Source organism: Agelaius phoeniceus, chromosome 10 (genome assembly GCF_051311805.1).
Source record: "Agelaius phoeniceus isolate bAgePho1 chromosome 10, bAgePho1.hap1, whole genome shotgun sequence".
Lineage (NCBI taxonomy): Eukaryota > Metazoa > Chordata > Aves > Passeriformes > Icteridae > Agelaius > Agelaius phoeniceus.
In genome coordinates this window covers 6,132,363-6,145,815 of record NC_135274.1, presented here as the reverse complement: position 1 = coordinate 6,145,815, position 13,453 = coordinate 6,132,363, and the positions used below count along the sequence as shown (strand labels likewise).

The following is a 13,453-nucleotide window of genomic DNA, read 5'->3' as shown; positions in this document are numbered from 1 at the left end:
TCCTGCCATCCAGGGCACTGCTGCTGGGGCAGTGCAGGAAGGTTTGTGAGGGTGGATTTGGTGTCACTGTCACCTGTCCCCAACACATCTGTCAGTGCCAGCTTACCCTGACAAAACCCCAGTGTTTAAAGCTGGGCCAGCATCTCCTCCTGCTCATGCTGGTCAGGGCAGCAGTGGGGACCTGGATGCACCAGTGTGCCCAAAGCTGTGCCTCACTCCATCCCCTCCTCATCTGTGCTGGAGAGTTTGGCCAACACAGCAATGGGAGCCCCAAAAAACTGTCTGCTTTGCCAAAAAAGGGCTTTGGGGATGCTGCACCCAAAGGAACATCCATGCCCAGGCACCCTTGCCTGGGAGCGAGGGGCAAAACCACAAAACCTCCTCCCAGGGGAGCACTGAGCTCTCCCACATGGGACAGAGGCCCATTCACCTGGTGACACATGTGAGAGGCACAGCTTACATGCCACTGGGCAAGGCAGCCAGCCTGCCTGGCTTTGGGCAGGGTGCCTGGGGCTGCCACAGCAGAGGCAGCTCCAGCAGCGTGTGGTGGTTTGTCCTCAGTGAGCGTGGATGCTGCTGGATGGGACAGCCACCATCTCCCCTGCTCCTCTGAGCACTGTGTCCCCTTGTCACACCCCCCTGACTTCCCTCCCCCTCCCCTAAACCCTCCAAAATCAGGACCTGCTCCAGTGAGCTGTGACCAGACTGATGCAACGATGGATATCAAATAAAATCAAATGAAGGCAAATGATCACGCTCCTGATTAATGATTAAGAGGCTGGAATGTCTTGGCCAGCTGCAGCCAGCCTGGCTCCCTCCAGCCAGGAGCAGGCAGGTGGGATCACCCAGGACCTGGACAATGCAAAGCCTTTGGCTCAAGGTCCCCAAAGAGACCAACCACCAACTTGGTGTCCCTAAACAAAGCCCCACTGCCTCCCCCTCATGCACAGGAGTCCTGTGGGTCAGTTCCAGGTCAGACAAGGGGGGATGCAAAGCAGTGGGAAGCCACAGTGGGCTGCCACATGTCCTAGTTGGACCCTGGGAGCTGCATCTTCTCCTGGAGACTGGTCCACAGCAATGGCAATCCCACATTTTTCCTCTTCTTGTGTGGGTGCTGGACAGCATAAAGGTAGGAGGTGTACTGGAGCTCTGGTATGACCATTTTCTGGCAGGTTCTCAGAGTTGTGTTGTCCAAGTCTTGTTTGAGGTTGTAGCCCAGGATATTTGCAGCCCCTGACTGGAAAGGCAGGAGAGCTTTATTCCTGATGTGGTCCTTCCTTACTGCCTCCTGCTCTGACAGACAAGTCTCCATGAGCTCCTTCTGTCTGGTCCGCAGGTGATCCACCTCCTTTGCCAGCACCTCCAGCCCTATGGTCTCCTCAATTCTCCTCCAGAAGCTCTGGTTGAAGTGCAGGTAGAGCTTCCAGTCCAGTGAGCACCAGGCTTTTATCTGCTCCTCACTTTCCGGAGTCAACGTCTGGACAGTGTCCTGGCTTCTGGAATTGAGCTTGAAGTAAATCACATCATCCAGATCCCAGCACAAAGTGTACTTCAGGAGGATCATGGACTCATCAAAGTAGTCTGCTATCAAGATGAGGTGGAAGTTGTGCTCGATCTCCTCCAGGACAGCCTGGGTGTAGTTGGTGTCATCCTTGGCGTTGTTGTTGTAGCCAAAGTCAAACCACATGATATTCCTGGCGTAGATGTTGCTCCTGTAATCTGCTGGCTGGTAATACCTCGTGGGTGACTCCAGGAACTCGTTCACGTTCTTGGAGTTCCTGAAGGCAGGCACATAGTCCTTGTAGTAGATGTAGGAAGACTCCAGCAGAGGAATGGGGTTCCTCAGGATGGAGAAGTAGAAGGTGTTGGCTGCCATCACCTTTTTTACCTATTTGTGGGAGGAAGAAGAGGTTACTCTGTCTCAGAGGAAAAGAAAAACCAATAATTATCTGCTGCTGTGGAATGCAACATGTGCATCTTTGATTGGTCTCATGTGGTTGTTTTTAATTAATGGCCAATCACAGTCCGGCTGTCTCAGACTCTCTGGTCAGTCATGAGATTTTATTTTCATTCCATTCCTTTCTATTCCTTTCAAGCCTTCTGATGAAATCCTTCCTTCTATTCTTTTAGAATAGTTTTAATATATCAATTTCTTTTAATATAATATATATCATAAAATAACAAATCAGCCTTCTGAAACATGGAGTCAAGATCCTCATCTCCTCCCTCATCCTGGGACCCCTATGAACACCACCACTGTTAGTCCTGTCCCAGCCAAGTTTCTCCTCAGGTGTCGTGGCTCTTTCTTACCTCCGAGGGGTTAAACCGCAGGTGATTGCACATGATGTTGTAATTTTGGCCTATGGTTTCAAAGCCCTCCACAAAGTGGGCCATGAAAGTGCTTGGGTAGCCCAGGTGGAGGAGCTTGTCAGCAGGGAGGGCGACAGTGAGGTTGTACCTCTCTGCAAACCTGAACATGATGTTGAGCACAGTGCTGCTGGCAGTCTTGTGGGTTTTGAGGAACATGACGTTTGTCTTGGCATGGCACGGCGTGGGAGGGATCAGCAGCTCCTCGTGGCTCTTTGAGATTCTGCAGGGAGGTGACAAATGGGGCAAAGAGACTCTCTTGGTGCTGCACCCCTTCTCTGAGACCTGGCAAAGCCAAACCCAGCTGCTCCTCTGACCCCACACCTGCAGTGGTCCAAGGCTGCATCCAAATCAGCCCCAACCCTCCAGTGTAGGTGTTTTCCCCCCTCCAGTTTTCCCCCTCTCCAGACTCTCACTTACCAAAGATTTCAGCTCAATCCCCTTTTCCCACACAGCTGATTTTGTCCCACAGAGGCTGAGCTTTGGCTAATTCCATTCCTTCCCCAAACCAGGACCTAGTTTGGAGCCACCCCCCTTTGAACATTTGCACAAGGCTTCATGAGAAATAAATCAGATGTCAGAGGCCACGTCCTGGCTGCTCCAGGTACAGGAAATTGTGCAACCTTGCTTCAGCCTCCCTTACCTGTAACTCTTACTCTTCATATGGAAGAATCCCGAGAGGCAGGAAAGTCCCAGGCAGAAGCTGAAAATGATGAGACACCTGGCATGCCTGGAAAAAAAGAAGAGTTTCAGTGGATTTTTACCCAATAGTCCTTTCCCAAACCACCACATTTTGCATCTTGCCCTCAGGAATGCGAGCACAGTTTTATATTTCCGTTTTGGCAGCCAGCTTTGGACCCTGAGCAGGTGTTAAAGGCAAGACAGTGAGAAACTGCACTTTCCCTATTACTCTCCTAATTTTGCTTTTGGCAAGACACAGTGCGCTTCAGGCAGAGCCTGAGCTCTTCCCACAGCCTCCTGCTCTGCTTGGCTGCCTTTTGTTTTGCTTTTCTTTTGGTTTTCTGGGGCTTTAGAGCTTATTCACTATTCAAACTCCTAGATTATTCACCAGAAAACGAGCCCTTTGTAGGGGTATAAAGACTTCCCTGGTGAGAAACCTGAGCAGCTCCTGTAATCACATCACTCCAGAAGATGAGGTTTAGGAAAAAACACACTAACCTGAGGGAAAAAATCCACTAAACTGAGGTACTTTTGCAATAAAAATATGATTTTTCAAGACTGAAATATCAAATAACCCAACAACACCTGTAATGGATTTATTACACCCCACTTTGAAATGGGGGGGGGGGGTGAATAATGATGAGGGAGGAGTCTTTTCCAGCACTAATTAAGCAACCATGATGCATCAAGGGTTCCCTGCACATTGCAGGGGGTTGGAGTGGGATGGTCTTTAATGTCTTTTCCAATTCAAACAATCCTGTGGTACCATGATCACCACCAGTGTGCTCCAGCTGGGACACAGAGGGGATCTTTTGAAGGTTTGGTGCCCACCTAAAAGGAATTTTTCACCACCAAGTTTGATCTGACTTCTCTCACCCTGGAAGCTTTTTTAGCTCTGTGTGAATCTCATATTTGCAGACATGGCCAAAATGCAGCAGATCTGGCTCAGGCTTTACACTGTTTTAAGAAGATATCATCCCAATTTCCAGCATGCTATGGTCACACTTGTGGTTTCCACTCTCCAAAGGGAGCAAGCAAGCCTTCAAGCCTTCCTCCAAAAGCCCTTCCCAAGGCCAGGGGAGACCCTCAGCCATAGCTGGTACCAACCTCTGTCAGGAATTTGCAGCACAGCTTCTGCACACAGAATTTCAAGACAGTCCTGCAGGCAAGATTTCATCAAGATTTCCTAAACTTTGTGCCCCAGGCCTGTTAGGGGGATGGCAGTGGGACAATGCCCTGTCCTTGGAGATGAGGTGGGAGAAGAAAGACAGAGGAGCCCATGGGCAGCGAGCAGGCTCCATGCAGCCCCCACACCAATCTTCTTGGTCTTTCATTTAAACTGAGGCTGCCTTCTATCTGATGGTTTTCCAAAGCACATCACCCTGCCTGCCTGCCTGGAGGTCCTTCCTAAGCTGACATCCTCCTGCTGCACCTTTTCTGTCGAGTTTAATGGGTGCAGTAACAGTCCATTTATTAATTTAGGTCGTGTCCCCAAAATGGCAACTCTGAATGATGTTTTATGGGGCAAACAAATCACATACACCCAAAATCATCCTGAGGGCAGATACAGATCACAATATGCTCTAGAAGACCCAGAGCATAGGTCCCCCTTCTTGTTCTTCTGGCTCAAGCTGAAAATTATAGACATCTGCATCAAACTAACAAGGTTCTTTTAAATTCAAAGACCTGGAACACAGGCAAGAAATACTAATGGCAAAATCCCTTCTGCTGCAAGAAGACAGGCTCTGTAGACCTCTGCACCTTATCACCTCAAGGCATCCCACAATATTTTAATAGCTGTTTGCTTAAATGAAGGATTACACAGTGCCATTCTGCCTCCCAATATTCAGACACATTTAGCACACCAAGCCCAACCCCAGCCTAAGTGAATGTTCCCAGAGACCCATTTTGTCTGGACATGCCCCAAACCAAACAACAGCTATATTTTGTCCCTGGAGACACAGGGAGGAATGAACCTTTGAATTGTCTAGACCAAAACTATTTCTTCCTGGAATGGTGAGTTTTAAGGAGCAAGAGTGACTGATCTCTGCAGAACATGGTCCATGCAGGTGCCAGTCCCCAGGCAGAAAGGGCAGGATCCTTGTCCCAGGGGTGACAAACAATGCATTATCATGGCATGGTGCTTGTTCCTGTGCCTGGGATGGATGGATGGATGGATGGATGGATGGATGGATGGATGGATGGATGATGGATGGATGATGGATGGATGGATGGATGGATGGATGGATGGATGGATGATGGATGGATGATGGATGGATGGATGAATGGATGGATGGATGGATGATGGATGGATGGATGGATGAATGATGGATGGATGGATGGATGGATGGATGGATGATGGATGGATGGATGGATGGATGGATGGATGGATGGATGATGGATGGATGATGGATGGATGATGGATGGATGATGGATGGATGGATGGATGGATGGATGGATGGATGGATGATGGATGGATGGATGGATGGATGGATGGATGGATGGATGGATGATGGATGGATGGATGGATGATGGATGGATGGATGGATGGATGGATGATGGATGGATGATGGATGGATGATGGATGGATGATGGATGGATGATGAATGATGGATGGATGATGGATGGATGGATGGGTATCTGCCTTCCTGTCACCATGATATTTTCTGAAAAATCTTCTTTGCCCACGATTCTTCTCCTGGGAAGCTGGGAAACTTCAGCTTCTCCCTGTTTTGCTGCTTTGGAATGTGATTTGGAGAATTGTTTACCCAGCATGTGAATTGTTCTTAATTAATGACCAATCCCAGTCCAGCTGTGTGAGACTCTCTGGTCTGTCATGGGTTTTTATTATTCATTCTTTTATAGCTTCCTGATGTATCCTTTCTCTTTCTTTAGTATAGTTTTAGTATAGCATACAATATAATACAATATAATATAAATAATATAATATAATACAATATAATGTAATATAATATAATATAATATAATATAATATAATATAATATAATATAATATAATATAATATAATATAATATAATATAATATAATATAATATAATATAATATAATATAATATAATATAATATAATATAATATAATATAATATAACATAATATAATATAATATAATAATAAATCAGCATTCTGAGAACATGGAGTCAGATTCTCATCTCTCACCTCATCCTGGGGACCCTCATAACACCACAACACCTTCCAGCCCAGGGAACAAGCAGGGAGTGGTGACATGGAGGGAACTCTGCTGCACCTCAGCCCAGCAAAGGTGAGCAAGGAGGGTGTCCAGAGGAAGAGCCAAGGGCAGGGATCCAGGAGATCCCCAGGGAGGAGTGTGGGGATGAGAGGAGGGCTGCAGGTACACAGGGTGCAGGTCAGTGCACCCATGGAGTCCTGTGCCCATCACCCCTGTAGGGCACTGCACTGTCAGGGCTGTCCCTGGCTCCAGGGTGACATCCCCACACACACTGGGGGAATAAGGGGGCTGAATAAACAAATCTCTCACACAGCAAACTGATGGCACTTTTCCCTCCTCTTGCAACAAGCCTCCATCATTTCTGCACATCTTGTGCTTGGAAACAAATGAGCTCCTGAAATGTTTCAGGGTTTTTACTGACAGAAAGGGTGTAGGATCTTCACCTGGAGCATACACAGTGTTTTGAACACAGTGTGACTGCTCTCCCAGAAAACAGCACAGGGCCAGTGTGGGATTTGCTCCCAGACCTGCTTCCAGTGTTCAATCCAGAATAAGACATGACAACTGCTTGAAATTCTGCAGAGAATGATTACATCTCAGGCTCTCTATGTTTCAAATGCATGCAATGGAAATTATGAGAATATCAAGAAGCACCTGGAAAATGCTGTCATGCACTTGGTATGGTATTTGGGATCGTCCTTTGCAGGACCAGGAGTTGCACTCAATGATCCCTGTGGATCCCTTCCAGCTCAGAATATTCTGATTCTCTGTCTGCAGACCTGCACTGGGGTTTCACCTCAGCTTGGCCCCCACCACCCTGGCACATCTCTGTGAGAGCCTTAAGCTGTGCTCCCTTAGTATCACACACCCCCTTTGTCACAAGACTGCAAGGCTCTGACCTGCACAGCATCATGGAATTGTTTAGGTTGTGAAATACCTCTAAGATCTGGTGCAGCAAAGTTCAGGAGAGAAAGTCCAAATCTGAATGCTGTGCTGAAGTTACCTGAACGAGCCTGGAAAACCTTTGAGCAGCACATGGGAGACTCAAAATTCTAAGAAGACAAAAAACCCACGGAACACTTGGTGCCAGAGGTTCCACTTGCCTTTCCAGCCTCTGCTGTGCTTTTTTCCCTTCTGGGAAGAAAACATGGAAATCTACCTCTCTTACACAAAATCTACCTCTCTTAGAGGTGCAGCTATAGATGCTTTAAGGCTTGTGACCCCCTTCTTGTTCCTTTGGCTTAAGCCAAAAATAACAGACATCTGCATCAAACTAGCAAGGTTCTTTTAAATTCAAAGATCTGGAACACAGGCAAGAAATACTAATGGCAAAATGAATCCCTTCCCTGGAGCAAATTGTAACTAACTCTGTGGGTTATTAACAACTTCCAGGGATGACTTGAAGCAGACCTTCCTGCAAAGCAAGTTTTAGTTGGGCACCCCCAGCACTCAGCACCCTCTGCCCTTACCTTGGAGTGCACCCAGGGCTCTTCATGCTGCTGCAGGCTGGGAAATCTCTCCTTTTGCAAACTGACTCCAGTGCCTGTTTGTCTCCTCTGGCTCACAGTGGCCAAGTCTCTATTTCTAGCATCTGTTCACTGCTATAAATGGCTGGGATAGGTGAGGATGAAGGGAGTGGCTAGGTGTTCCCAGAAGGGGGTGGGAGTTAATTAATAAGCCATGAAAAGTGCTGGTATCCAGGACATCAACACGGGCATAAAGAGCTGCCTCGGGACACGGCGTTTGCAGCAGCTTTGCTGGGAAGGAGAGGCTGAACTGGGATTCCTTAGAAGGGATCCTTTTCTCTCCTGGCTGCAGGAGGGAGGCTCACAGGGGCTGCTGGAGGGCACTGGACCTTTGTCACCCTGCACCAGGGGCCATGGTCAGTGACTGCTGTCCCTTTTATCTGCTTCTTGCTCGATGGGTAAGGACAGGAATTCCCTGCCAGACACATTTGGCAAGAGCAAACAGGAATGGTGTTCACCTATGGGAAATTCATCTTAAAACATTTAGACTTCAAATTTTTGGTAAAAATGCAATTACTGTAGCTGGAGGTTAAGAGCTTAATAGACTTGGCTGTATGCATGCCTTGGGAGGGAGAAATCTTGTCCCTAAAGGGGCGTTATTTTATCTCTGGTGTCATTAACAACCGTTACAATTCATATTATGCAGGAATTTTAGATTCCACTGAGGCTGCTGTACACCAGGACTTCACAAACTGGATTTGATGGTTGCAGTTTGCCCTGGGAGAGCAGAATCTGTCCTGCAGGTCTGCAGGGGGGGTCATCTCCCTGCTCCCCATACTGGGATGAAGCCACTGCTCTCCTCATTTGGGCAACTAGAAGTGTACCCACACCTCCCAGCCTGGATTAGGGGGCACTGAGTTGTTACTTTGGTCTTTTACAGCCATGCTGAGTTCCATGCACCTCCTGGTGGTCCCCTTTCCCTCCCCTCACACAGTGCCACCCTTCTAACCCTTGTGTACTGTTGGACCCCCACCAACAGCCAAATCCTCAGCACTCCAGGATCCTTCAGCTACATTGCTGCATTTCCAGAGCACCGAAATTCACAGCATTTCTTTTTAAATCACAGCTTCCCCAGACCAGCCCCAACTCCAGCACTTACCAAGATGCAGAGATTAGCAAGGTGTAGGGTTGCTTTCCTTGAGTTTCTTGGTAGAACCTGTGTCAATGTGCTCTTTTATGGAGAATTTCTAGGGTTACTCTTGGCACAGCACCAGCTGCTGCTGGCAGGGAGGGCACATTTCAGCGACCTCTTTCTCCTGTTACATTACACACGTCAGCTGTGCCATTTCTCACTCAGGAGCTGGTAGAGCCCGCAGATCACAAAAGCCCATTTTTTACACTTTTACAATTGATTCATTGCTCTCTCCTGGGGTGTTGTCAGCTTTGGTTACACCAAAAAAAAAAAAATTATGCCAGGCATGAATACTTGTTCTGATGTGGAGGTGGGCTGGGGCCGGGAAGGGCAGCCAGGTGACACAGAATTAGTGAGTTGGGTGGGATTCATCACTCCATCCTGCTCTGCTTCCTCTTGGGGGTCAGGCCCTGGGAGAGTTGCCCCTTGCAGCAGGATGGGGAGAATCAGGAGGAAATGCAAAAACTCGTGGGTTGTGATAAGGGCAGTTTAACAGGTAAAGCAAAACCTGCACAAACAAGTGAATCAGAAGGAAATCATTCCCTGCTTCCTGCCGCAGGTGGGTGCTGGGCCATCCCAGGAAAGCTGAGCTCCATCACCCGTAACGGTGACTTGGGAACACCCCCTTCCTCCTTCCTGCCCGGTTTTATTGCTGGGCGCCGCCTCCTCCGGCGCTGTGCTCAGCCAGCTCGGCTGGGTCCCCTCGCAGCTCCGCACTGGTGAGGAGCAGAACAGACCTTCATGTTGTGTAAGCACCACTCAGCAACAGCTACAACATTCCTGTGCTTCCATCGCCGATCCAAACACAGATCCAGACCAGCCACTGTCAAGAAAATTAACTCTGTCCCCGCCATAATCCTGTACAGAGAAAGACAAAACCAGTAGAGAGAGCCAAGAAGACCACTGGTTCTAAGTGCAGAGCATTCACAGCATTCTAGTGTTTAAGTCTGTCTCAAAAAAAATTAGAATTTTGGACAAGAAATGCCTGTCACACTGATTCTTTCTAAAAATACACATGCATGTACCCACCCTGTCTCTCCCTGCTACAAACAGCAGTGCACCACTATGTGAAAGCATCGCTGAGAACACAGAAGTAAGGTCTAGGAAAGATAAAATAACCCTACACTGCCTCCTCCCTTGTATTCCCCCAGGGAACTGCTCTATTGTTCAGTGCAACAGTGCAACTTACATGGGGCTTTAAGATCTGCAAGTGTAAGGAAGATGTTAAATGGAGCTATGCCAGAACTCCCCTGGCCACAGCCCAGGGTTGTGTGTCTCCCTCCCGAGCACCCTCTCTGTACACAGCTGAAAAAGAGAACTATGGAAAGTTCCACTTCCCCAAAAGAGCTTTTCATGTGGAAAGTCTGTATTTTACACAGTGATGGTCAGTAGTTTAGGGGGAAAAAAAGAAATAATGGTGTAGGGAAAGGGCAGAAAATATAAACAGCTTGATTCAGGAAGAACTAGCTGCATCCTGGCAGATTTCTTTTCCAAGGACATCATGAACTTCCCTTAGCTTTTCATCACCCCATACCCAAGCAGCACAGACTGTCTTCTCTTTTCACAGAGCCACAGAAGTCCAGAACCATTTGAGCTGGGAGAGACCTCCAAGACCACTGAGCTCAGCCTGTGAGCAATATCCACCTTGTAACCAGCCCAGAGCACTGAGTGCCACATCCAGGTATTCCTTGAACACCTCCAGGGACTCCAGCACCTCCCTGGGCAGCCCCTGCCAATGCCTGGGCACCCCTTCCATGAGAAAATTCTCCCTCTTTGCAAGTGATGGCATTGTTCACTTTGCTTTAGCCCAGAAGAGGACAATCAACTCCTCTCTGACTGGTCCTGAAGGATGCAGGGAGAGGTGGGGAGTGTCCCATAATAAAGAGAAAGGGTTGAATGGCCAAGAGTGGAGAGCAGGACTAGGGACTGGCAGGCCATGGAATATATGGAGGTATTTCTGTCAAAAGCATCCACAAGGCTAAGCTGAGAGAGATGTGGTCTTAGGAACTGTATTGAGAAGGGCACTGAAACACATTGCTGAGCACAAGCCAGCATCCTTAGTGCAGTCTGACAGTGTGCAGCCTTTGTACTGCCTACAAACAGAAGAAAACACTCTTTAGGATGGTTTTTCTTTGAAGAACAAGGCTCTGGACGGAACATTTATTTCACTGCTCTGTGGAAGAGCCAACAATCACAGAAAAGCAGGTAGTGGAGAAGATGGCTACTGCATAAGACACCACCTTCCCTTCCCTACTCTCATGGCATCCAGTAAGGCTTTCCAAACCAGTACAGCTGAGTAAAATCCATCAATGGGCTCCCTCTGAGCACAGCCTGAGCCAGCTTATTACCTGTCCCCCAGCCCACCCAGGCAGCCCAGGAGAATGACAGAATCACAGGATGGTTTAGGTTGGAAGCTCACCCTGTTCCAGCCCCCCTGCCACTAGCAGGGGACACCTTCCATTAGGCCAGGCCACTCAAATCCCTGTCCAGCCTGGAGAAGATTGTGGGAAAGAGCATAACAGGCTTTGCTGACATCCACTGCTCTGCCCATGTTGAAAGAAAACATCCTTTTGTTGTAAAAAGTTATCAGCTTAGTGAGATGATTTACTTTTGGAAAATGCTCTGGCTCTTTCTTATTACCACCTGCTTCATTTGGATACAAAAGAGCCTAGATTATGAGTGACACATATCAGCAAATAAGGATATAACTAACAAACACCAAGTAAGCCAGAAGATGAATGATTCACTGCCTCTGTAGCAGAAAGGTGACTGTGGTTTTGTACAACAAACCATACATTACAAGACACTGTAGCAAATAAAACCAAACCCCAAAACCAACAAAACCCTTCATGTTAGAATAGAACAGTTCAGCTGGAAGGAACTTAGGACAACCATCTGGTCCAACTGCTTGACCAGTTCAGGGCTGCTCTAAAGTTACACCACTGCTCAAATGCCTCTTGAGCACAGACAGTCTGGGGCATCAACCATCTCTCCAGGGAGCCTGGTGCAGTATTTGATTATCTGCTCTATAGAGAAACACTTCCTAATGTCCAGCCTGAACCTCCCTGGCCCTGCTTTGAGAGCAGCATTCCCATGAGATCAGCACTTCCCTCTCCGTGCCCCCTCCTCAGGAAGCTGCAGAGGGGATGGGGCTGTGCCTCAGCCTCCTTTTCTCCAAAGCAGGCAAAGCCAGAGCCCTCAGCCTCCTCCCAGGTCACACCTCCCAGCCCCAGCCTGGTTCTCCTGGGCACACTCGAGCCCCTTCCCCCATCCCTGACCCTGGAGCTCTCTGGGTGAGGCTGCCCAGAGCTGAGCACAGCCAGGCCATGCCCTCTCCTGTGTCAGTGTCCCCAGGATGCCACCTGCCCTCCTGGCCATGGCTCCTGCTGAGCTGCTGCCCCAGCACCCCCAGACCCTTCCAGGGGCTGCTCCCCAGCCTCTCCCCTCCCAGCTCAGCCTCGTGCCCAGCCTTGCTCCCCCTGAGTGCAGAGCCCAGCACTTGGACTCAGCAGTTCTGTGCCACTGGCACTGCCCTGTGGTGCATCTGTGCAGAGCCCTCTGCAAGGCCTCTCCTCCCTCCAGAGAGCCCACAGCACTCCCAGCACAGTCACACAGTGGTTTGGCTTGGAAGGGCCCTGAAAGCCCATCCCATTCTACTTCTCTGCTATGGGCAGGGACACCTGCCACTAGACCAGGTTGCTCCAAGCCCATCCTTTTGGATTATCACTCCAGGTTATCCCAGGTATTATCCAGCCAGGTTGGGAGGGATAATTTTACACCTCTATGTGAGAGCAAATCCTGATTTGCTGTGAAGAACAGACTGGAAGTCAAGGAAGCAGGAAACACTGGCATGCCTAGAGCCTGCCCCTGGCCAAGCAGGAGGGCTGGGATCCCCCCCATCATCCTGGCTGCTGCTATTTCTCCTCCAGGTAATAAAATCCAGAAGCTGAGTCTCCAGAACCTTTTCTTCTCCAGGCAGTCCTTCCAGCACTGCAAACCTGTACATGGGACAACACTGGTACTTATTTGGGACAGCCTGGAGGTGGCATCACTAAAGAGGCCATGGCCAGATGTTGTTGTGGGCTTTGGGATAAGTGTATTAGATAAAACAAGTGAGGAAGTGTCTCAGGTTTGGCTGGTGTGTATTAAATTACCATCTGGTAAAGGCATGGCAACTATCCTCTGTTCATTGGGCAGTTTGTTTTATCTTTTCCACACCCAATCCTCCCTCCAGGAGATCTCTTGTAAGTGTCCCTGCAGGGCTGATCCAATTCCAGCATCCCATGGGGAGATGCTGCATTGCCCAGGGCAGGAGCCAAGCATTCCTACCTGGATCCAATCTGAGCCTGGCACAGCCCAGCAGCCTTTGCCCAGTGCATTGCCAGAGGAGCAGCTTCTGCTGCCCTGCATTGCCAGAGGGAGCCCAGGCCCATCTCCAGCAGCCCTGGGGCTGCAGAGGAAAACTCCCCCCTTGTGCAGGATCCTTGCTCCAGCAGAGCCACAGCTGGCACTGCAGGAGGGCTGAGCCCCCATGGGATGGG

General features: G+C 49.0%; 1 protein-coding gene across 3 annotated transcripts; it reads right to left on the bottom strand.

The window, feature by feature from the left end:
* Positions 1-746: 746 nt before the first annotated feature.
* Positions 747-13,350, bottom strand: GAL3ST2 (galactose-3-O-sulfotransferase 2). 3 transcript variants are annotated; one of them, XM_077183732.1, is made up of 4 exons: positions 8,880-13,350; positions 3,011-3,097; positions 2,311-2,590; positions 747-1,888 (listed from the first exon to the last, which is right to left on the bottom strand). In XM_077183732.1, the coding sequence occupies exons 2-4, from the start codon at positions 3,028-3,030 to the stop codon at positions 1,028-1,030; spliced, it is 1,161 nt and encodes a 386-aa protein (XP_077039847.1). In that variant the 5' UTR covers positions 3,031-3,097; positions 8,880-13,350; the 3' UTR covers positions 747-1,027. The 3 variants fall into 3 exon arrangements, with proteins under 3 accessions (XP_077039847.1, XP_054495243.2, XP_077039846.1); XM_054639268.2 differs by lacking the exon at positions 8,880-13,350 and adding an exon at positions 7,724-8,867; XM_077183731.1 differs by lacking the exon at positions 8,880-13,350 and having other exon boundaries at positions 3,011-3,496.
* Positions 13,351-13,453: the final 103 nt, after the last annotated feature.